General features: G+C 46.2%; 2 protein-coding genes across 4 annotated transcripts in view; one reads left to right on the forward strand and one right to left on the reverse strand.

Moving 5' to 3' along the window:
• LOC126556976 (probable ribonuclease ZC3H12B) overlaps positions 1-24,962 on the reverse strand; it is a 288,446-nt gene that overhangs the window by 58,001 nt on the left and 205,483 nt on the right. The gene's annotated exons all lie outside the window — the stretch shown is intronic.
• The window catches only part of LOC126557627 (G protein-activated inward rectifier potassium channel 3-like), a 56,546-nt gene that overhangs the window by 14,077 nt on the left and 17,507 nt on the right, over positions 1-24,962 (forward strand). Inside the window, exon 1 of one of the 3 annotated variants that reach the window (XM_050213476.1) lies at positions 6,659-6,729. The exons of 1 other annotated variant lie outside the window; for it this stretch is intronic. In XM_050213476.1, coding sequence (XP_050069433.1) covers positions 6,704-6,729 — 26 coding nt within the window. In that variant the 5' untranslated portion in view covers positions 6,659-6,703. Of the gene's footprint in view, positions 1-6,658; positions 6,730-8,205; positions 8,412-24,962 lie in introns of those variants that run through there. One more of the 3 variants, XM_050213474.1, reaches the window with a different exon arrangement.

A 24,962-nucleotide genomic window follows, 5' to 3' on the forward strand; every position in this document is an offset into this window, starting at 1 on the left:
TTGATGGATGGAAAATGGAGACCGGTGTAAACGGGTAGGCATGGGCGTGAGGGCGTGCTGAGGGTGAATAAAATATGGTCGAACGATGCTATGCCGCTACCATTACTACTGCTGCTGTCGGTCGTATTGTGGACTAAACTAGGCAAGAGAACCCCCAACAACACGGCACACGAACGGCGCACGGCACGCCGCTGTCAATGTCGTTTAGGTTCCGCTTTCAATCAACCGTTACCGTACGATTCTGCACGCCATGGCGGGGCACTCACGGGAGTTTTCTTTTCCTTTCTCGCGGGAAGATTGGGGGTGTTGCACGGTGCGGTAGTTGTCATATGTTTTTATTTTGTTAAATGTACAAAAAAGAAATGTCCTCTCTGCTACTTTGAGCGCTAATTCTCTTTCGCAGTCGCCATCGGGGATTAATGATCTGCGAGCGAGAAGAGTGGTTTGCGTTCGTGGTAGTAGTAGTCTTGTGTCGCTTTTTGAAGTACTCCAAAAAGGGATAGACTGTACAGAACTGGGTACATACACCTACCTTCAAAATGGACGTTTTGGTCTATGCTTATGCTATGTTTCAGCTAGCTCAAGCGTGTGCAAAACATATGTTCTCTGGTTGAACAGTGTTGAATTATTTAAACATCTCAAAATACCTTTAAATCGCACACCCCTTGCCACATTATAGAGAGTGCATCCTGACCTCGGACAAGTCGTAGTCGGCAAATTATCTGGTCGCTCGTACACTTCACAGACTGAGGGCGCTTCGGACGGAAAAGGGCCTACGGTAGAAGCGGCGGTTGGAGGGAAAAATAAAAATAAGCCTGCTATAAAGCCGCTTCTGAACCATTCTCGAGGGCCATGACACTACGATCGAACGAATAGAGCGCGGATGTTGGTGGTATGAAGGGTAGCCACAGACACGACACGATCAGAGCCGGCAAGACAGGTCCACCTCGCACACTACTACTACCGGCAACAGGTGGCATATTGTGAAGGTGCACGACAGCCCGGTAAGATACCGAAGAAGACGGCACGAAGCGGAGGTACCTAAGCGATGGTAGTGAATTGTCACCAATGTAAATATGCACCTCAAACGCACCTTCTTGGGGACAGACGGGTTGAAGTACACACGACACAAACGTCGACGATGATGATGATGATGGCGATGGCCGGTGCTCGATGCGACGGACAGGCGAAGGATGCCACACGCGAGCACACAAACAGTTTCACAAATACTCGCGCACGTGCTTGCCGATGGCCGCCCTGAAGACGGTGTACGACGATGGACGATGACGCGAAAAAGGGCCGTTAAAATCCAAATACGGTTAATATAAAACAAGGGTTGTCGAGAAAGCACGCCGCGCACGGTGGGGATGTCTCGAACGTTGCGGTTCTGACGATACACTAGGGTGGCCTTTTAGCGTGGTGTTGTAGCAAAAAAAACGGGGCTATCAAACAAACAAACCCCACATTAAAATTACAACAAAAAAACAAACTAACTTAAAACGATACTAAACGATAGACGACACCACACGGGACTGTACGCATTAAAAAAAAAGTTCAATGGTAACCGAAACTTCAAGTGCGAAGCGTAGAAATAAAACGAGAAAGTAACGCGATAAAAGACGACAAAACGCGCTTAACAAACACCACCCGGGAGGCCTACTAGCAGCTACGGTACACTACGGGAGAATAACTGTCTCGTAGATGGCGATGCGCGAGTAGATGGAGCTATCGGCGCTGGCCATGTTTCGCTGGGGGCGCTCACGGTGCGAGAGCGAGATTGCGAGCTGGCGTAACGCAACGTCGACGAGAGATCAACGTGAAGATCCCGCGAGTAGGCGCGAGCAGTGTGTGAGAGATCAGTTTTGTAAGTCTGAGAGTATGAGTCCGCGAGGGAACCACAAAAGCCGGAATATAGGGTGCTCTTTTGACGGATTAGGATTACAATTGATAAAGTAAAGTCCGCTGTGTAAGTATGGTATTTGCTCACGATTTGTGCCGTGAAAAAAATCGTTTGCAAAAAATGGCGTTTCTCTTAAGGACTAAAGGGAGAGCTTGAAGAGAGCTGGAGGGCGTGAGCGAGAGAAAGTGTCATAAAGATCGCCATCTCACTGTGCAGATACTCTCACGCACACCTTACATACCCACCCTGTCATGTGCCACCCACCCCATACCAGGCGCCTCCCCTTATGTGGCCTGAATACGTACGATGATCGTACCGTTGCAGCGTGTGCGTGATTTGCCGTTTAATTATTCGGCGCGATTGCGAGCCCCACTTAGCTATACAGCCCCAGCAAAACGATATTCACGCGACCGATCGCGGTTGATCGATTGGTGAGTTGTAACGTGCGGCCGAGCTCTGACGCGCCGGGCCCCAGACGGCGGTAGGAACGAAGGGTTTTTGGGTATTATGTCTTTGCCGTTTAATCTAGGGCGCTGTGGGATGGCAAGGAATTGCATGCGGAGTGATTGTTCGAGGTGTCAATTATTCCATCAGCGGTCCGAGCGGTCGACTCGGTCGTGCGACGATTGACATCGACACGATTGACGAAGATCAATGAACATGCCAAAGACGCCCCGCACCAAGCCACGATTGATTCGGTAAGATGCTGTTCAGAAGATTATTAAAACGTACTTCACACCATGCCGATCGACGGCTCGCTGTGTCCAAAAAAGGGCGACGGTTAGTTTGTGTTGTGGATTAAGACGCCTGGTTCGATGAGCAGAATCCGTACATATGCTGTACCCCGATGGGCCAGATTGTGTGTCGATTGGCCATCGGTGAATTAGATTTTAATGAAGTAATTAATTCGTCATGGTGTTCGGGTGTGGCGGCCGGCCACCAACATGGGAGGGGGGCAATAATAGACGACCGATTTTGCCGGGCTGGGCCAGTTTTGTGAGGCCGGTCGTGGCCTGAGAGCGGCACACAGATCTAAAATTAAATCTGCCCAACTAGGCAGGCAGCATTATGTGTACCCCTTGCCGCGATCCGGATCTCTTTGCTTCCCTCATTCCTCTCCCATTTCTTGGCGGTTCGGATCGTCACTTCATCATTTAGCGTGTCCTTCGGTTGGCCTACGCCCCAACACAAGAAAATGGTGTCCGCGTGCGCTGCGAAGGGAAACTGCAGCGGATAAAAACAACCGAAATTGATGTGTCAAAAACACACAGAAATGTGTTACATTGAGAATTGGCATGATAAACGTTTCGATCTCATGGTTTTGAGACGACGTTTGTATGTGTGTGTGTTTGTGTGTGTTGGTGAGGCAGAAGAAGCTGACGGTATAATTACTGACACGATCTAAGGAGATCGTGTTTATGTGCGGATTGTGGAATAATATTATTTACACATAATTCCCAACTTCAATTTGAACCCTTGCGAAGGCAAACAAGACCCTTCGAGACACGATTCAAGTTCCATGCACATGCTGCCTAAGTGCCTTCTCCTGCAGATGTATGTAGGACTGTAAGCCTCTGCCATATAAGCCACGGCGCGAAATTCGATAAACCCATCGGTGGCGCTACACCACACTGCTGGAAATTGTAACAAAATGTTCATTATTTTACGACTGCTTTACTTCACGGTAAATAATGTGTGTCATTAGCGGTAGCGGCCACTTGCCACCGAGGGTGGTGTGGTGTGCAGAAGAATGTTTACAATACAACGGCGCGACACCCGTGTCACGCAGCCTCCGTAAACATGGCACGCGTGAAGGCAAGATACACCGGGGCAGGCTACCATCTACCATCCCTCTCGCCACTGTCTTGAGCGGATCGACCGAAAAGCGAGTTCGGAAAAGCAAACGTTTGTCTAGCAGGGTAAGGAAAGGGGTACCCCAAAACCCTGCCTGGCTCGTTCGTGCCGTCTCCAGTGCGATATTGTTCCCGCGCAATGTCACTACTGGTGTGGGTGTCGTTTAAAAGAAAATTACTACACTAATTATATGCCTGCCCTGGCCGGTGGTAGAATGAGAAGCGTAGAGTCTGGGGCCTGATAACAAGATAATTTTGTAACCACTTTTCACCATTTGTGACTGTGGTGTGTGGCAGGTTTGCTTCCATTACTTACTACGGTTGATGTTTATGTGTTCTCTAAATAGTTTCTTATTCATCTCTCGTTCTTTCCCTTTCTCTCTCTCTCTCTCTTCTCTTCCAGGTAAGATACCGAGTCCAAGCGAACGGTGTTTGTTGACATAATTTGTGGAATGTACATAGATCCGTGGGCAATTAATTGGTTTCCGTGCCGGTTTGGGGTAGGATTTCGGGAGGGAATACATTGCTGGAGGCGTCGTGAAGGTAAGGGTGATGATGAATGTAAATCTTCCGCTTCGTTCTACGGAGCAAACCAAATGGGTGGTTGGTTTGTTGCAAAATTAACAAAAAACATGACCCGAACGAACAACACGTTTGCCCATGTGAGTGTGTGTTGACTCAACGGATACTGTCTGAGGTCATAGCAGATGATGCGAAGGCATTTCCGGCTTTAAATAAATTTATCATTAATATGGATACACCAAGACTAATGAAATCGCATACCACATAGCTTTCTGTGACTGTATGGTGATAGTACGAAACTTCCCGCTGTGATAGTATTTCTTGCAAGATATCGTAGTTTGCTGGAGGGTTAAAAAAAGCATTCCCACCCGAAGGAAATAAATTGGAGCCATTTTATAGAACGACGCTCGCGACTCACGGGCAAAGCATCCCGCTTCCCGATAAGTGGTTCCGAATCGCAGATGCTTTGCTGGAGTGAATTATGGAATTAATTAAAACTTTTCATCCAACCCGCGCTAGAGGAAAGTCACCCGGGCCTGAGCCCGGGTTTGCTGCTGGCGCTTGGCAGTCCTTGGCTGGTTTGTTGGCAGGATTTTCGGAGGAAAGTTTATATCGCACGACTGGACGGACAAGTGGACCCAGAGAACAACAAATTGCGAAGCAGTTGTCCGTGTCCCGTCCTCGCATGGTGGTTCGATTAGTTGTTTAGGTTTATTGAGATGGTTCGAGGAGGTTCGTTAATTGGACTTTTCGTTTCGAAATAAGTGTTTTGCTGTACGATTGTTTAATCGGTGAAGCGTTTAGTATTATTTTTTGTGCACATAAATTGTTGGGAGTTGGCCAGAATCTTATCTGTCGAGTCAGAGACATGTTATACATCTCGGCAAGTCATTTCTGAGTATATCTGAATGTTCTGTTGACTATTGTAAAACAACTTAGACACGACACACAGTCAGACCATGTCGGATGAAGAATATCTCTCTCTGCCGAGAGGTTTCTTCGACGGGAAACATAAGAAATCGTTTGCCAAAATACCAGTCCTCGGTAACAAAGTTGAAAAATTCAAACAATCCAAGCGAAATTGACGTTGAGTATTATTTAAGCAGCAAATTCTTTGGTTAGGTTAGCTGAAACTCCGGTAGTGCGCCCTCTAGCGACTTTTAACACCGTTTGTTAATTGGTAGGCCGCGCCGTCTTGCGTTCGCGCATTGTTGATTTATGGAAACGCGTCAAAAAATGACAAACCCACCACAACAACAAACACAAAACACTAGCCACGGCATTCCATTTTCGGGTGATAGCCAGCAGGCCTTAAAGGTACGGAATATAGCGGAAGTTGATATTTTATTCATGAATGTCCGTGTCGTTAGCGGGAAGAGGTTGGAACGGGCAAGCTCATCCACCGTTCTCGGTTCTTTTCTCGCTCACACTGAGTGGTGCTATTTCCTGGTCCCTTCATCCTTCATCCGGTTCAGCGGAAGGCTCAACTATAATCGATAGCTGCCGGGAACGGGCGCTGGAGATCCTACTCGCCCACAGTGTGCTTTTATAATTGACGGATCACACTACTACTGGCACGAAGAGTGAAAAGTGCTTGCAGCACACAGGAAAGCACCTGTTTGATGGGAGAAGCGCTGCGATAGAAATAAGCGCGTATTCTTCTCGCTTGCTACATCTCTCGGGCCCTCGCAATGCTCCAAAGCTTTGGACCAGGTTAGTTACCTCTCTTCGTCGAGGCGGACCTGTCAGCAGCAGCAGAGACCCAAAATTATGTCAGAATTGTTATGATTCCGTGATGAGAAGTGAAGACGCCTGTATTTCGGCTTGTTGCCCGGGGACCTCTTCAATTTCGTGGTACGCCTCGCCTCGTGCCCGTATGCGCGGATATGCATGTACTAAAATATTCAACGATTTAATTTTCCGCGCGCCTAGGCTCGGTTGTTTGGTGTGCCGCAGGAAGGGCGGTTACGGGCGACGCACGCAGGCACGCACACGTTTCTGGGATGATTTCGCTTGTGTCGGTGTGCGCGTAAGTTATCCAACGTACGGAGAGCGTTAGCATGCGTGTAGTGTAGGATCGGCTCTAACATCCCACCCGCTGCAGACACAAATCCTCGCCGCTCTTCCTTCTTCTTCAGCACCGAGCGGCCCGACGACAAAAGCGAGGAGCGTAGTACAGAGATTGAATATTGATAGCTCAATTATTGAGGTCGGTGCTCGGTGGCCGGGCACACCGGTAGTGGTGACAACCGTTTTTGAGTGCCCGCAAGGGTCTACGCAGCCGCTCGCTATCGCGATCCGTCAGTGCGGCCCAATAACCGATTCTTGAAGTGAGTGAAAAGCGAAAAAGCAAACAAAAAATCGTGGCAAGGTGCATGCGGCGTCAGTAGCGCAACGGGACGTGAATTTCGGTGCAGCGGACCACAGAATGAAGGGCACCTGGTTCAGTGTAAGGTGAGCGATGGTTTGGTTAGGATGAGGTTTTAATTTTAACGGTGACGCCATAAACCCTCAAGAGAGTTGAATTTTGCAGCACACACCCAGCTAACCACAGCCACACATACACACATGCCACATGAATATCTGCAACAGCAGCAACAAAATACAACAATGCGATCATAGTCGCAGCTGCAAATGCGGACCGAGCAGCTATATGTTATTTTTATCGCACAATTAAAAATACGCCCACACACAAAACCCATCAATTTGCGCTTCCTTTCGCTTCGGTTGTGTTCGTTATCATGAGATCTAATGCGCAACAAGACAAAAAAAAATTGCCAACACAAAAAAACCCCTAAATTGTGTCAGTTAGTAGAGATGAAGCATTACAAGTAGAAGGGAAGGGCTAGATAGTAGAGTGATTTTCACGAAGTGTTTTGTGGATAAAGCATCACCGAACGTAATGCTCCATTTCACAACAGCATCCCTGAAAAGACACAAATTGACACTTGGAAGCAAAGCAACAATACCGTTGTCGCAGTTGCTATTGATCGGCAGCTGCACGGCACAGTTGGTCGTTTGATCATTTTGGATTCTACCTTCGGTGGGCTAAGGTTAATCGTGTCGTGCTGATCAACTCATCCTCAGTGTCAAAACAAGCGGTCTGTGTCTGTGACTGCGTGCTTTGTTTGGGATCTTCGCTCGTTTGACGTTTGCATCTGTCAACTCGATCGAGCGTGTGTATGAGTGAACTTAGCAGCGCGGTGTCTTTAGTAGCTCAAATGTCAACGATCGATGTGCTGTTCGCAAACTATGATCCAGCGTTTTGGGACGGGACTTCAGCAGCGGGGCGGTTTGGAGCGGGCTGATTAGAACCCAATCCACCAGAACCGGAAGTCGGTCGGTGTGTTGGTGTGTATTGGATTGCTGAGTGTCTTTAGTGCGTGTTGCTAATCGCTCGCCGGAGGCCAAATAGACGATTGTTGTTTTGGTACGAGACTCAAGTCGTACTTGTTCCGCGGGCAATCGAGAAATTGAAAGTGACAACTTTATTAGCCGGGAGGTATCACATTTTCGCACCTCTATGCTAACGGTGTAAAGTGATTGCGTATCGGTAGCATCTGTGGAAAACGTAACCTACCTACCTCCGAGATTTTCACCGTGCAACAAAAAAAGGAGAGTCTTCCTTAAAGATGCTGATACCATTATAAGCTAACCGGATGAGCATTTAAAGTTTGCCACCCAGAAAGGCCCAGGAGGTACGGCCGAACCACCCGGAATGTGTATTTAAAATTCTGTGCACGTGTATAAGTGAATGGGAGATATTTACGAACGGCAGAAGAGATAAAGGAAACTGAACAGAGGCCGTTCGACACGTGTCCGAATCTGCTGCGCGTCTTGTTGAAAGACCTGCCTTTTGAACGAAACAGTGAACAGTGTGTGCTGGTTGTTGTTGGCTACTCCTGGTCGCTTGGTAATTGGTGGTGGTCGAGAGTACGGGAAAATTTATTTATGTTTGACCAGTTTCCTTGGTGGTGGACCAGAATCGTTAGCAGCCGCAGCAGCAGCACCGGCGGTGCTATAGCCATGTCTGCGAAGAAGTTGAAACCGTGCCTCAGCCAGATATCGATAGCGATTGACAACGACAAATGGGCAGCATCGTCTACGGAACCGGACTGGCACGAGGAAATGCTCAAGTAGGTGTCTCTGATTTTTTTCCAATTTTCCCGTCACCCCTTACGGTTGGCCGTTCGACCTCTCGGGGGCCTTTATTAGCCACCACCATCGCTGCTGGCAAGAATTACAGGTTGTTTACTGTTTTTTTTTCTTCTGTCACCCTGGTCGACCATCTTTTTGTGGGTAGACGAGCGTTGGGATCGCTTGGATGAAGGGCACAACATCGGTAGGGTGCGAATGATGGAACGATTTTCCCGACTCGCGAAGTTACTTCGGTATTTCGCGGTGTATTTGTGTGTCACAGCTGCGGAGCTACAGAGCATGTGGTGAGCGGTTTGGCGGTTTATTTTTCTCATTCATCTTCTGCCGCTTGCCTTGCCTTTGATGAGCGCTGATGATAGACCAAAGTGGGAATTACAGCAGCGAGGACTCGCGCGGGTGAGATAACGAAAAGAAGACGCAACTACGGTAGACGTTTTTACCGATTGTCGGCCGGATCGTGCAGTTCGAGTAAACGGACGTGAATTGTAATTGACACCCTTCGATCGGTGGGAAGGAGTGGAGTAGGACGCGAGAGGTTCGCGACACCGTGACCGTATTGTCGTGCCGTGTAGAGGGTGTACAGATGCTGTGCTGTGCCGGGGTGTTGATAATAGTCCACCCGGGGTGAGTCATTGCGCGCGGTACGATTCGGGGATTATTTTTAACTTTTGGCTACTTCGAACGAGTCGCGTAGAAATACGACCGAAGAAGAAGACCAAAAAGAAGCAACTCAAAATGGTGGCAACAATGAAAAACGGCACACCAATCGTCGACTGTCGAAGGCGTAGTGTGCCAAAGGAGCAGCAAAGCAAAGCACAATCACCATCGCCAACCAAACACATTGCAAATTAAACAGATGTGAGACTTGGCTCGCCGGTGGCCAAGAAACTTGTCCTTGTGTTTTGCTGTGAGTTTGTGGGTGTGGGAGAGCGTTTATTTGCGTTCTGTTCTTTGCGAGAAAAGAATGTTTGATTTTTTTACTTTGCGCTTTCTAAACAAATGTGCCGCCTGAGTCGGTGATGTATGTACTCTGGCAGGAACATGCCTTCTAATAGCGCAATGTAGTGTAATGTAGTGAATTAATAATCTTGGTCATGTTTTTATCTTTATCTATGGATATGCCCAGAGTGAAGCGGCTGACCAGTAGACTTTGGGATTCGCTAGAGTTATTCCCCTATCGTGTTATTAAGTTCGTACAGGAGCCTTCACTTTAATTTGTGTTAGGAAATACTACAAGGAAAGCCTACGTTTTGCATCTGAAGGTCAAACTTTGATAATAATTTCCGGGAAGCTTTGCTCTAGCTCTATTCGCGCCACGACTTAACGATTCCCAACGGGTTCTCGAGGTACCATATCAACCATTCCAAAAAGCGATAACAAAAAACCAAGAATCCGGAAAATAGAAGGTGTGCTTTAGGCCCTGTTTGCCACAATAGGAAGCGACGGCTTATGTTCTTCCTTTGCTGCTACTTGCTGACGAACGGCCATTCTTCATGGTGCGATTGCGTGACGAAGATCGGTAACGCGCTCGCGCTCACATGTGTATGTGTGTGTGTGTGTGTGTGTGTGTGTGTTGGCAATGATAAGAGTGTCCGATTCAGGCGCACGCTTCATATAACAAAAATGGTGCTCATTATCGGCTGCGAACGATCACAATCAGAGGGTGGCGGTGTATCGCCGCTAGGAAGGTAGAACCGATCGAACGACGCCCAACTACGGTTTTTGTGAGCCCTTCATTGTTTCGCGCGTTTTCTTCCTATCGTCCTCTTGTTACTGCCGGTTCCGGGAGTAATTACTGTAATGAAAATGGCAGATACACGCTATCGCGGGAAAACTCGTCACTTATCCACTCTATCGGGGCGCATACGTTACTCGAAAGCCTTAATTTCGACTAAAAAAGGAAGCTTTATGTGAAGTTGTGGCAAAAAAAAAGTTAACTAAAGATTAGGTTCCGAGTGTAGCAAGAGTCATGATTTCCGTTCAAGCACAACCAATGATGGTGGTGGGCTTTTGCTATCGTCCTCGGATTTTAGCGGATTGACCCACATTCGCGTAGCTCAAAGTCCGTATAATATCCTTCCACTCAATAGACGACTGAATGTGCTTGTGTGTGCGCGCGCGTTTTTATGGCCCCAGCTTTCTGAAAAGGGATTCGATGCGCATATTTGTTCACATTCATCCGGCTTCTTCTTCTCGAACGCATTGGTCCACTCGTTCCCTCGACTTCACCCGGAGGATTTTGCCCGGCACGTTAATGTCATGCAGAACGCTTTTAAGCTCCGCTTTTTAGGATATTGCTCTCGAAAATCCTTTCGCATGTCATCTTTTCAAGGTTCGGGTTTTGGTGTTTGAATGAAAGCAGTACTACGGGCCCGGTTTGATTTTGCATGCATCTTTGTAGCGCATACAGGATGGTGCTTGCAGGGTTTCAACACAACACTGTCGCTAGGGTTAAAGCTCACTCGGTCCGGTCGGTTCGGCTAGCCTTTCAATGGTTAGGAGGTAGGGATTTTTTCCTACAACCATCCGATAAGAGAGAGAGAGAGAGAGAGAAAAGGAGGGAAAGGGAACAATGTTTTGCTACCGAACCGTAACAGAAGAATATGCCGTCGGCACTGACCGTGGCATGGGATAATGTTTTTCCAGACTCAAGTCTTGTAGTCGGTGCCGGTTGTTTTAGCTATTTATTTTTTACTCTAGGCAATTTGGATTCGAATGTACTGATGGGAGGGGGCGTATACATATGTGGGCGTTAGACACACAGAGCAAACCCGAAATGCACATAACCGCATGTTAGAAAATCATCGTTTCGTGGGTGGTAAATGCGTACAAAACATGTATGAAATGTGTCGGAATATGGTAGAAACAGAGAGAGAGAGAGATAGAGTGACAGAGAGATGCTAGATTCATCTATAAAGATGTTTTAGTTGTATCCCGTACCCGTTGTATTTTGTGGCCCTCACAACACCAACTCACTCAGAACGTTTTAGTATCTGTTGTGTTTTCCCGTTTTTTCTTCCTATATGCTTTTGTGGAGAATGGTCACCAAAAGCGCTGAATCGTGAAAGGTTCCGCCATAGATTAGGTTCATTTTTCATCCTGCTAGGGGAAAACGAGCAAGCCACCGGAAACGAGATGAACAGTACCCGATGGAGGCGCCCGGTTGTTTGTGAACAAATGGAGACGCCTGGCAGGAGATGAAAATAAAAATATTCTTTTCCCATCCCATATCTCGGCACGGAGCGAGCCGAGATGGTGCAGGCACGGTGTGGCATACGTTTGATTGCGATACATTCATGATAATTAACCAATTGATAGGTACCATCACACCCATAGCAAAACGGGAACAGCAGAGACTTGCGCCGGTTTCACGAATGGCAGCCACGTGCCCGTCGTGTTGATTCGTCGTCGTCGTCGTCGTCGTCGTTGGTTGTGTCGAGTTGGTGGTATATTAATTTTCTTTGGCAATCTTGTGCTTTACCGAACCGAGCGAGACGTGCCCGGGAATATTGTGTGGAAGTCGTCGTGGAACTCGTGAGAAGCCAAACAAAAAGTTCGGAAGAAAGTGTCACCGTGTGCCGGGGGGGGTGAACGGGGCGAGCAATTCGGGCAATAAAACATTCAACATGACTGTCGGCTGTCCAGTCGGGTGATTGAGGATGCCGCTATTTGCTTCGGTGCCTCGGATCATGGATACTGTTTCGCTTTGAACGCGAAACCCTGACGCGGGATGTTCTGGTTATGCGTCAATTTCCGCCTTCTGTCCAGTTTGGATGCGGTTGAAGCGTCTTCTTGGTTGTCCGTCTTGAATCGGTTGGACGGCGATATCGTTCGAGAGGGTTTTCCGTTGTTTTTTGTGTGTGGCCAGTGAGCGAACGTGCGTAGACTGGCGAAGTAGTACTGTGTATCGTGACAACGCAGTGTGTCCTTCAATCTTCATGGGTGCTGCTGCCAAAACTGACAGCTAGAAGGCAATAAAATACCGGACAACATGATAGCAAGGGCTAGCGCTGGTGACGGACCCCATAGTGAATTGATTTGTAAAGGAAATATTTATCGAGACAGGTCTTTTTATTTCGTCCGACCGTTCAGTTCTGCCGACGGGTTTGCGCGCGTGGGACATTTAATCAGCCATTTTTGTACCGGAAGCGGACGGATGCGGCCACACCCATTGGTGGAATCAGAGTGAGAAGGAGAGCGAGAAGTTTTCGTCTTCGATCGTGCTGAACCGCGTTTGTTAGATTATTTCAAGCAACTGTTGGGAATCGTTCAGATTTTTTTTCCATTTATGATAACTACTCGTAACCCACCCTCTGGTGGCACACACACGTATACACACAAAATGGCTTTGAATATCAATGGAGTTGCCGCGAAGGACAATCAAGCCTTGCAGATGGAAATCAGCTCGGAAAAGTCGCGGTGTGTTGTTTCGCCTGTGCCGCTCACGAGTTTTTCTTCGTCTGTTTGTTAGCTTTATGCATTTGATTTGTTTTGATTACCCGGCGAGTTTTACTGTTCAGCAAGATGGAAGAAAATTGGAGGAACGCGCCTGAGCGTTCAACGCTGGAAAGTTTGGAGTTGTGTTATTTTATAGTGGGTTGTGAAGTGAATATTTGCATAAAGTCGTTCGTTCGCTACTCGTGGTTTGCTAGCAGCAGCAGGCAGGATAATGCCAGAACATAAAACAAAACGTAGAAAAAGAAGGCGAGGAAAAACATAAAGAGCGTACACGGGTTGTCCGCGTAACCGTTCGAACCCGTTTTCCCCGCTCCATTAAGACCAACGAGAGTTAAAGTTTGTCTCTATTTTATGTGGCTTAAAAATGGGTTGTTTTATTTCCACTTCTTGGAAAACTCGTCCAAAACGCACTTTGGTGACATTTATTCGACACAACAACTCGCAAAACGGGCGAACCAGGGCTTAGGGTGGCCCGGACAAGCCCACTCGGCCCGGTTTCTCGCTGACCCTGCTTTGGGAGTTTCGGGGGAAAATTTATGAAGCCATCATGATGGCCTCGCCTCGTCTTGCCTTTTGTTGAATTGAGGTTAAGTTAAGCCTCTTTCTTATCCCTGTTCTATCTATGCTGTGCTCGGTGGCTGAGGACAAAACAATGGTTGAACAGCAATGGTTGGACCGGGAATGGGAAAGTTTTTATCCGATCAAGCATTAGCGAAATAGATTTCAGCTAAGGTAATTGGGATAATACTAGGATTAGACTATTATACGTATTTTTTGTTGCTGCTGTTGCCATCCTGAAACAATGATGGATAGGACCATCAAAAGGCAAAAAAAAAAAGATGAACCATTATGTGCACGATACCTCGACGTGAAGTAAAAATACATGCGCTTTCCTCGAGGATTTAGGAACAAGATTAAAATTTAGGAATGGATAAAAAATTGTTAAGCGAATGTTCATTACTAATGACGCCAATGTCACCTTTCCCACACATAGGTGTACCTAAATCGCAAACTATCACACGCGCCCATACACACACTCACACAACCATGAAGGAATTCGTGACTATGATCGATCATGCTACTAGCTGTAAAGCAGGGATAAAGTGTGAGTTTTGAAAGTTGATGATGTTGAGATAAGATTTCCTAGAGTTGTGAGCGAACCCCGCGCGAAACGCGTTGAAGTTCGCATTTTCATGAGCTCCGTGGTTGTTGTTTTCTTCCTGTAACTGGAAAGGTAGGTTTGGAATTCTCCAATGAATGGTAAGCGAACGAACGAAGAAAAACAAAAAAAGGAGCCTCCTCCACCAACAAACAGCCAGGAAAAACAGTTCGAGCAGTGCTTCCCCTTCATTATTATTGGGGGATTATTTTATCGGCACACTGGGTTTGGAGTAGCAAAAGATGACGAGAAGAGATCTTAGTTAGACGGGAAGCCGTGTGGAGAAGCGTAGGAGAAGAAAACTCGATCGATACAAAACATCATCCGCCTTTACTTTCACAGGCACGGCGAGCATCTGCTTCCTTTCCGGGTGGCGTACGAAAGGCTTTTTGAAGGGCTTTGACGAATAAAGTCCTAGCCAACCCGTGCCACAGTCACAGTGGAATTCTAGGCAAATTATACGTCTCTTGGTTGACTTACGGAGAATGGGGGATTTCTCTGAATGTGGGTTCGGGAGTTCTGGAGATGAAGATGCGAACGATGCGTCCCCAGAGGGTGAGTTCTCAACATTCTCCAATGTTCCAAAAATTCCAAAATTTGACAAGTGATAAGCCGTGAAGCGCCGGGAACGCTTCGCTAAACGGCATGACTAAAGAAGGTAAAGTGCGTTTACAATATAATGGATATTAAACCGGGAGCTTTGCACGGCCGTGCGCTGACTGTACCGGAGAATATGACAAGTTGCCAACACTGGTTTTGATGTTTATGAAGAGCAAAAAATGAAAGAGAAAATCATTCGACTTTTAAATGATAATAGCAATAAAAAAAATTCTACACCTATCCATTCACCGGGCCTCTTTTGTTCACCGCGGCGTTAAGCTTTGCTTCCTTCAGGGCAAGAGTGCCAGATTATAAAGCAATTTACCATTTAGGCAGAGTAGTAAGCGAAGGCGTTCGCCAGAGACGTCCGATCGCTTGTGAGAGGTGATGTTAGGGGTATGTTTATTTTACGCTGAAAGACAGCCGAAATTAATGTAATTTGGCCGGGGCCGTACAATAAAAGGTGGTCGCCTAACCTAACCCCATAGTGGGAGAGCTGCCACCATGTGATACACAACTTTCACAAGGGTCGTGCAGCATCTCTTCATGTTAAACGGTTGCCACCGTCGCACCTTTTCTACTATCTCGCTCTCTCTTTCTTTCTTGCTCTTTTTCTCTTATTATCACACTTTCCGATCTTAAGACAATTTTTGTTTCCGGCTTTGCAAAGGAATGAATGAGCATTTCTTGGATTTGTTGTGGGGTTTTCGGGGGAGAACAATTTTCTCATTCCATACTATCGCGTAAACATAGAGTTTCTTGTTTTTTTGTTGGGTCTACTGCTCCGGTAAGCAAAAATCCAAAGATCCACCCGAATCCGTGCTGTCGTCTCTGGTGAATTGTGCTCTGGCGACCTTTTCTTTTTGCAAGGGAAGATTTCCATCGGACTAAAGTCAATCCCATAAGATGAAGACTGGCAGAGAAGGGAGGAAGGAGAAGCGAGCGAAAGCGGAGATAGGTTTATGGTTTGTGTATAATTAATTATTAAAAGCAAACATATCTCCCGGACTCGATTCCGAGCCACCCCGGTATATTTCGATCGGATCGGGTGTGTTTGTTGAAATGGAGGTGGAAAAATGGTGGAAATTAGACAAGGCAGGTGTATGCGTGTTGCTGCTTTGGTGGCGCGTCCTATCATCACAACGTACCAGGGTTTTACGCATTTTCCGAAGATGTTTTATTACTTTTCCTTTTGTGGGGGAGGTGTGGAATTTGGTAGCCAAATGAGGAGGAGAAGACTTGTTTTCTGATGAGAATGTGTGGCCTTCCGACTTTCTAACTTTCCGTTGACAAGGTTTCGGAACTGGGATGAAGCAATTTTTCGTGGAGGAGTTTTCCCAAGAAACAACATTTGAGTGTACTTTCCTCGAGAAAAAAAGAGAGAGGACCAAAGTCTCATGAACATGAGCATTCCAACGTGCGAGCGTATGTGTACCGTGATGATAATGAAGTCAAACGGGTTGCTTGATGGGTAGGAGACGGGAAGGAATCCATTGAATGGAAAAGAAACTTTGTTTAGACGAGAACGTTTTTACACACAGTATCTTTGCCTTGCTCTCTTAACGAGCCTTCACCGCAACAAGCTGCAGCAAATGAAAAGGTAAACGTGATGCCTTCTGGAAATTGACAATCGAAAGTAGACAAAACGAGTTGAGCAATTCGAAAAAGGGAAAACTCCCAACTTGCCCCGTCCTTTCCTTCTTCCCACTTAAAAAAGGAAAAACTTTGCCCTGTGTGTACCTTTTTTTCCTTCCTTCCTGGCTGTCTCTCTGGAAAGCGCAAATGGGGCGAATCACCAAATTTCCCTTTTACTGTCCTTTTATTTCCCTTTTTTGTGCTTTCCATTTGATAAGACGAATCAAAAACCGTTCCCCAAGGACGAGCAGGACGAAGATGGGCGACAGGAATAGCCACAAATTTTTCGATGCAAGACAAACCCTCCCTTCTTCTTTGGGAGGAGGTTTCCCCTCCCGGCGGTTGTTTGCTTCATTTCGTACGCCGATCGATTGTGGCGTTCGATCTCTGCTGCTTACATACTGCTGCTTGGGAAATTGTTGTTCGCTTCGTTTTGCATTGCGAAAGTTACAATTTCCCCCACGAGAGGCATCGTAGAGCCGTACGCAAAAGCATCACAAAACTCAATTTCGTGGAATCTTCCGATAAGAGCCGAGTCTCGCTGGGGTGCAAGTTAAAGAAAAGCGTGTTCGGCTCGATGATTAGCTTAACGAAGCGTATGAACACCGGATAGTTTCTCTTTGTGTGTGTGTGTGTGTGTGATGGGGGGGGGGGGAGGATAGGAACGGGAGGGTTAGTAGTAGCTGGGTGGGTAAAGTAAAAGTAATTCTAACTGAACTGTCAAAAAATGAATAAATTCTTGCGTTGATGTAGATTTGCTCTCGCATCGTTTAAACAATTGCTGCAGACAGTCCCTTTTGGTGTTGTAGCTCAAGAACAGTGGAACACACAAAGAAACTCTATGTGTGTATGCTTGTATGTGGGGAGTTCAAACGAATCGCTTTCATCGAGGGGGCAATCAGCGGAAAAACGACATGCCATGTTGTTAGGACCTTGGCTCAACTCCGGATGGAGACGCATGGTAATTGACTCTCTTGGGGGGGATTTGGGTTGTGTCGGTAGAACAAGAGACACATTTCTTGCCTACACTCATGTACTACACAAACACACATACATATGCATACTTTCAGCCGCAAGCAATCGAAGCGACTCTTGCGTCTTGCTCAGCTAGTTATCTTCATTTATATTGCCCCGAGCTAATCTTAATGTTGCGTAGCGTGTAGCTTGCCTTACAACGAGCAACACCTGTACATGGGAAGGTAAAGTTATTTGGTGGAAAAAGGGACAGAAAATTACCTTTCTTAGCATGCAAGGAACCTGTAAGTTCGTCGCATATATGTAATTTTTCTCTCTCTCTCTCTCTCTCTCTTCACTTCGTTGTTCTTGGGCAGACAGAATGAAGCAATAAGAACTTACCGAACCGCACCTAGAGCACCTTGAAACCTTCTGCTTGTGGAGTGCATTTTACGGCAAGAAAGTATTCGAACGGGCGTGACACGGTCGGTTTTACGATCACACTCGCAATCTTGGGCGGTGGGTGGGTATAAAATCTATCCATCGGGAAATTCATGTGTGAGCGAGTATGTAGATTAGAAGCCGCCAGCCACTGTAGGCGTCAACCGGCGTTGGTGGGCATAATTGTGTGTGGAGGGAAATTGCTACATTTCATGGCTTTAATAATTTTCCTCCCTGTGTCGTGCTCAATTGCCTCCGCAAAAGCCACCAGCACCACGCTGCGTTTGTAAGCATCGGTTGGGAAGCTTCGATTGACTGTGCGTGGCGGACGGCTGAGCAACTTCGCACTCCGAACTTGACCAGAGACGATTGCTGAAGTAACGTCGTTGTGCTTTTTTGCTGCTCCTTTCATCTCCCTTTTTCCATCCATCCTACCCGGTCGACGGTTATAAAATGGACGACGACAACCCAACGCTACAGCAACTTCCACCGGCGACAGGCTAGCAGGCAGCCATATGAATTTAATGCGATTTCCAGATTATGGTTAGCCTCCGTGCCAGCGAACTTGTGGTGCTGATGGTGGGACCAGAAAGGACGCACACATACACACACACGACATCACATTACATCGGCATGCTTAGTCGAGTGCGGTGAGGTTGGCTAATATTCCATAGAAATGCTGTCAAACTGCTTGCGAGGGCATAAACATGGGAAAAGGGAACTGAGCTAGACTGACTACTGACTCGTCGTCCGTTCATGTTCCAATTGTTTTTTTTTTTCTTTGCCGCTGGAAAAACTGTTGGAAGGAAATTGTAACACCACCGGGCGTACAAGTTACGTGCATAATTATAAATCCCGACACATGCCATCCTTGTGTGCAGGTCTACTGGCCTTCTATTTCGCCACCAACCACAGCACCAAGTGTGCAATCGAACCTCGCACCAAAAAAGGGGAATAAAATAAACTACCAAAGCTCAGCGAGGCAAGCAAGGGGAGGCAACGGCGGGAATTAAATACTTCACGAGTAAGGCTATTCGGTACGGGGACTTCTTATTTGAATGCTTACAGTTCACACGAAAACCTCCACGGGTAAACGGCGTGCTCTGTTTATCCACTTTGGATTCAATTCGACACGCAATTTCCTCATTACAGCGGCGTGGACTAGCTCGAGTGCGATTTTATTTGGGCTTATGCTCGGTGGGCATTTTTTGCGCCAGAGGATGGCATTGAGTAGTGGCACTAATTTAAAGTTCAATTTCCGTACGGTTCGGTGTCGCTTTCCGGAGCTGTTGTGATCATTTTGGGGGCGAAAGATGCGTTTCATCTGAAGGCTAAGCGATGCGATTGGCCGTTGCTCGATAATAATTTGGGCCAGTGGGAGTAGAGGTCGATCAGAAACATTGGAGACTAGGACTAATCCTAGTACGAACAATGTACAAATGTTTTGATTTTATATGAAGAGTAAGCATTGTTTCTGACCTCAAACGTTGAAGTCATCATAGACTCCAATATTTGTACAAATATCTGTTTACATTCATCAACAAGACAACAAGATCAGCTAGTTCCACTCAAGCGTGTGTGCATGTGGGCAATTTTTAACAACCCCAGATTAATTAACTAATAAATTAAATCGAAACCAAAACTGGGCATCTCTATCAACGCCCGCGGGAGCTCTGACGCTGACCCCCCCCCGAAGTGCTCGAAGTGCCCAAAGTGAAAGTAATTAATAGATGTCTAATGCTCATTGATCGAAAACAAAATACCGACCGGGCACGATTGATGGACAGGCGTAAATTTGCGTATCGATCAAGTTTTAATGAAAATCGTCACCTTCAATCTTCCTCCCGGGAGCGAGCAACTGCGAACTGACAAACAAAACATGACGAGATAATGGTTGAAAGTTGGGTCAGGGATCAGTTTCTCGGCCATAGTATGTTTTTCTTGTTTCATTTTCTAGTTCAGCACGCCTATCCTTGGAATACGTTGCTTCTTTTGCATTTGATTTGAGCCGATTCTTTTAATCCATTGAGTGAAATCGATATTCATTAATATGCAATAAACCTGTGGGGGCAAGAATGATGGACCAATATCTTGGGTGGGTTTTTCCACCCCTTTTTTTCTCTCCTATTGGATGGTGGATATAGCTCCAATGGCTTGTGCCAATAGCGACCCCTTTTCATCGTCGTACGCTTTTTCCGATCATCCATTTTCCACAAACACATTTTCATGCGGGACAAGCATCAGTACGGTCGATGACGCGATGAAGGTGTGTTTAATGGGGCTCTCTGGCTACTTCAATAGGGAGCGTGGATGGGTGGGAAAATTGTCCCACGCAGCGTATTCATTTTCAGTCGCGTTTCGCGCCCGTTTACAGGTGTAGTAAGGCTCGATAATCGACACACCGGGATCCGGCAGGAGGGATGGAAAAAGAAAACTACTATGGCAGACCAAACAAGAAGCTGATCGGTTCGAGTTTCCCAGCTGTGTTTGCGTTGGTTGAGCCATTGCCGGGGGGAGAAGACGCCAGTCATTCCAGTCCCTCTTGGCTTGGACCGATGAGAAATCATATTGCCCTGGAGATTGAATCGCAAATTCATTTAAAAATATAATTACACCATGGACTCCGGAAAGTCTGATGCCTAGCCCACTTTTAACAGCGGTAGAACAGAGAACGCCGTACGACGAAGATACAACCGAAGCGCATGAAGCCATAGAGCATGTGCCCCGAGCATGATGCAAATAATATGTTGCAAAAAATTGTTTACGGGCTTGATGAACGACAGAAGAGGACACGGAGCTTTTATTAGTGTAGGGCGAGGATAATTTTTTGACGATCGAAAGATAGCAGACATGGTGGCTCCTGTGTTAGAAAGGAAAAAAGATAAATAGACGACGTCGCCCGTTCGATCAAACGAGAGTGTCTTGGTGACTGCTACTGCTACTGCTACGACCAGCTAATGCCAGCTCGCGTTCTGGCCAATCCACTTCAAATTAATGGAGTTGTTTATCAAACATGGAGAAATTCAGCCCGTAGGCTTGCATGCAGAAAGATTGAATTAGAGATTACGGCAGCAATCGGGGACGTTGGACATTGGAGCACAATTTCTTCCTACGTAATGGTACAGTTTCATTCATAACGCAACCTTTCCGGTAGGCTTTGAATTACTTTGTTTACGAAACAAACACAAAAAAGAAGCGCTAAATCCAATCATTAGATCACCAATCACAACATTCTCGTCGTTCGATTACAGCGCAGCAAGGAACACACTTATGCAAGGCACAAGGCACACGCCGATAAACTGCTATCGATTCGCAATTGGAATAGCACGACGACCATTAAGAAATTGACAGTTGTGGCGTGCCGATTTGCAATAAATCCTTATTTTAAAACGATTTAACGTAACATAAACCATGCCCACCAGGCGCACCGCCGTTCGCTTTGTTTGGGTTGATCGCTTATCGCTTATCGTAAATTGTCACACCTATACGAAGGGCAGGTTTTGCTGTTAAATCATAATAAAACGTTACACTGTTTGCTTTTTAAATGGCTTCGGACCCAAGAAAATACGATGCTGGGTGGTAAACGAGCAGCCGGAAGCTGTGGGCCTTCCCACGGGTGACAAAACCCGTGGCAAAGCAACGCCCACGTTCATCTTTCCAATCACGTGCCGTCCATTTATTTAGTTTCGTTTAAACTTTTCCCCCGTTCCACGGGTAAATGTATTATTTGCTTCATGGGACAGTGGCAGCAGCAGTAGTCGGCGATAAATGGTTATTGGCTGCACAATAAAAATGTGACCCGAAGTGCGGGAAGCGTTGTAGTGCAGCTTGGGAAAATGTTTTTCAAAAAAGGGAAACGTCGGAAGGCAACGGAATCGTCTTAACCTCACTTTTTCTTCCTTGTTGACCACAAAAAGAGGAAAGGAAAGCAAACCTTGTTGACCACCCAGCTATCATTTCGCAATATTCGTTTCCTTTTTCGCCCCGAAGCGTACAAAAGCGTGTGTCATTCAACGGTGCTTGACACTTTTCATTTAACGAATATACCTTGGTTGACCTCGTTCTTGCGCCGTGTACTGTGTGCGTTGAATGGTGCGATCAATCAGGATCCGTTTCACGGCAGGATTCCATCTTAATTGAGCCGTCGCACCGTTTTTCCTTTACACACGCACCCATATCATAACAGAGTGGGTCGCCACGAAGGTAGCAAACGATATTTCAATGCCATTGTGAGCGATTTACGTGCATGTTGTTGTAAGCGTGTGTCGACAATGCCTATCGGCATCAGGATGTTCAAGAATATGATTGCAAATGTTTATAAAGACGAGAATTATACGACCAAACATTTAGCGGCAGCGGGATGTAAGGTCATGGGATTATCTGCGTTTTTTAATGAGAAATATGTCTTGCATCCCTAATATTCCATTTTAGTTACATGAAATACCTCGTATAGGAGATTGTGTGATGCTTTTTAATATTTTCTAGTAGTTTTCGAGCAGAGAATTCTATGCAATTCAATCGTTTCATGGTTGGTAACCAATAGTTGGGATTATATTTTAAAAACGTGCTTTGCTTATTTCTGTTTATCGTATCTTTCTTTTTGGTCTTGGATAATTATTTGGTAGTACAAAATACAAACGTTGGAAGTCAAAAACCCAACAAACAAAACCCAACAGTCAATCGTAAACATCAACTAGAAAGCTGAAATTGATTGAGTTAATAACGGAATTCGGACTCGGAGATCGGACAACGGTTTGCTATCTTGTTAGTTTGTAAGTAGCCAATTGTCAAATGTTGGACTCATAAGTCATCAGAGGAGGTCTTTTATTGATTTGCTGATGTCGAAAAGAAAATTAATTCAAGAGGTCTTTCCCGTGTCACAATGTTTGTATGAGTTCTAAATTTTAGAATCCACTAAACTATAGGTTAAAATCCACTCCAAAACTCCTGGATTTGCTGCACTGATGTACTCAGCCTGTACAATAAAATCCTATGAAATACTCGTCTCAATCGTGAAATAAGTGCAAATCTATCGGATCGAAATCAATCTGCAAAGAACGCGAATGCACGTAAGGTATAGGGCGAAAGAGACGAAGAAAAAAACTGTTGTCAATTTGTGTAGTCCCCTGTCACCGGATCCCTCAACGATGGCGTCGCGTTATTGCCCTGTTTGCGGTACCACGGTTGACAAGAAACATCATCCATTCCGATGTTGACAGCGTATCGTACCGAGAAGCAGGCAGAACATGATGTGGTAATAGCCACAGCCACAGTAGGACGACGTTGTCTTTGGGCTAGTACCAAGAGTAATACGAGCGGCATGTCATCATCGATTTCGTCCTGCCAGTGCGAGTTGGCCTCGGTTTTCGGCTTCGTGGTTTGTGTGTGTGTGTGTGCGTGTGTGTGGATGATGGATAGAGAGGCTTGGCGAAGGTGTTTCGGTGTTGCATGTAAAAAGCCGTCCCGCCGTTGGACGGTCATTTGAGCGATAGCTGGTTCGGTGGTGGTTAACCTAATCCAATAATTCATGTTTCATTCATTCGGCAATGGGTCGAACAGGTTGTGTGAAGCGAACGAGTTTACACGGCATGTTTGATCCGTTCTTGGCACTGCCGTTGAATGATAGCCAGATGGTTGATTTTCTGACCAGTTCGTGTTTGTGTGTGTTTGTGGAAAATTCAACAGGATGATATTTTTGGTTAAAGATGGCCACCTCTTTGTGGCGGTTGTTCTCCCTTGAGCAGGAAGTTCCTTTAACCACAAACAGGAAGTAAAGTTACAGTAAAAAAAAAGCACTTTGGCCTCATCACGGATTCGCCTCGAATGCCCATTATGTGACCCTCTAGCCCAGGTTGGTTTTGTGTGTTCGCTTTCTGGTCCGTTTGTCGAACAAGGCTCCGTTTTTTCCCAAAATGAAGTGTGGAAAAATCAGGTCAAGGTGTTTAGCACTGTTTCGTTGTTCTACATCATCGTGCCACCACCATCATCATCATTATTATCATCATCATCATGCAGTATGCGGGTGTGTTTAATACATTTCATTCTCATCCCTTTTTTATGCGTTGTGTCCTTTCTCTCTCTCTATCTCTCTCGTTCTTTATCTGCTCGTTTGGCACAATGGTTCTCACTCTCTCTTTTGTTCACTCTCACCAGCCCAATCAAACTGCTGCGTGCCGTCGTGTGGTGAAGGACGTGAGTGAGTAACTAGTGCCACGGTTGGGAATTCGGGCGTACATACCACACCGGGGGTCTACCACCGGTTGCACGGTTACATATTTTCCTGCATTTGCTCCCAAATCCTGTCCTCCTTTTTTCACCCGAATCCACCCTCTCCTTCCGGGTACTATTTTTGACATAGTGACGTGGTGTGGGTTCGTCCAACGTGTTGCGTGCAGTGAGAGAGGCTTGGCTTGCCCGGGGTTCCCGGGGTTTGGCCAAAATGGTGCCACGCGCTGCTAGAGAGCATCCCCCGACGTGGGTCCGACTAATTCCCAACATTGTACCGCTAGCTTTTATACCTGCTTTGCATAAAACCCTTCGTTTTGGCGGAGACCGCGCGGGTTGTGACACAAAACGTTTCATACAAGAGCTTGGTGTGTGTGTGTGTGGTCTCCCCTATGTGTTTTTTTTGGTCGTGGCTTGTGACGTGAGCGTCAAAAGACAGAACACGTAAATAATGGCGTATGGAGACATGAAGAGGAAAACCAGGGAATTACCCACGCACCCTGCGGTGGAAAAACCAATAATTGATTAATTCAACAAAAATGATGATTTATTGATATCGTGCGGTTCTTCGTTGTTTGTGTGTATACAAGGCTTTTTTTACGAGAACTGCTGCTGTTGTTGAGGTTTTTCCTTTGGCGGCACCGGACAAGCGGTTCGATTTATCATCGGGAAAAAAGGTGCTGGCGATGATTGAGGACAACGACTACGGCGACGACGACGCACATACAAGAAAAGAGGTGTGTGTGTGTATGTATGGGCAAGGAAAAATGGTTTCAATTTATTGGTGGTTTTTGTTGTTGCTGTTGTCGGGAGGGTTTACTTTTCCTCGAACGCCTCTACCATTAGGTCGTTTTAGTAGGCCAACCGAATCGTTTGACTCCGTTTCGGGGACCAATCATTAAGCGGAAATGATTTTAACACAAAACAAACCAAACCGCAACGTGTTTGATTAGAGGCTGGTTTTAACGTTTGAAACATAAAAGCAAGAAAATAAACCTGTAAATAATGCTCTTTACGCTCAACATTAGATTAAGATGGAATTTAAAAAAATACTATC

Source organism: Anopheles maculipalpis, chromosome 2RL (genome assembly GCF_943734695.1).
Source record: "Anopheles maculipalpis chromosome 2RL, idAnoMacuDA_375_x, whole genome shotgun sequence".
Taxonomy (NCBI): domain Eukaryota; kingdom Metazoa; phylum Arthropoda; class Insecta; order Diptera; family Culicidae; genus Anopheles; species Anopheles maculipalpis.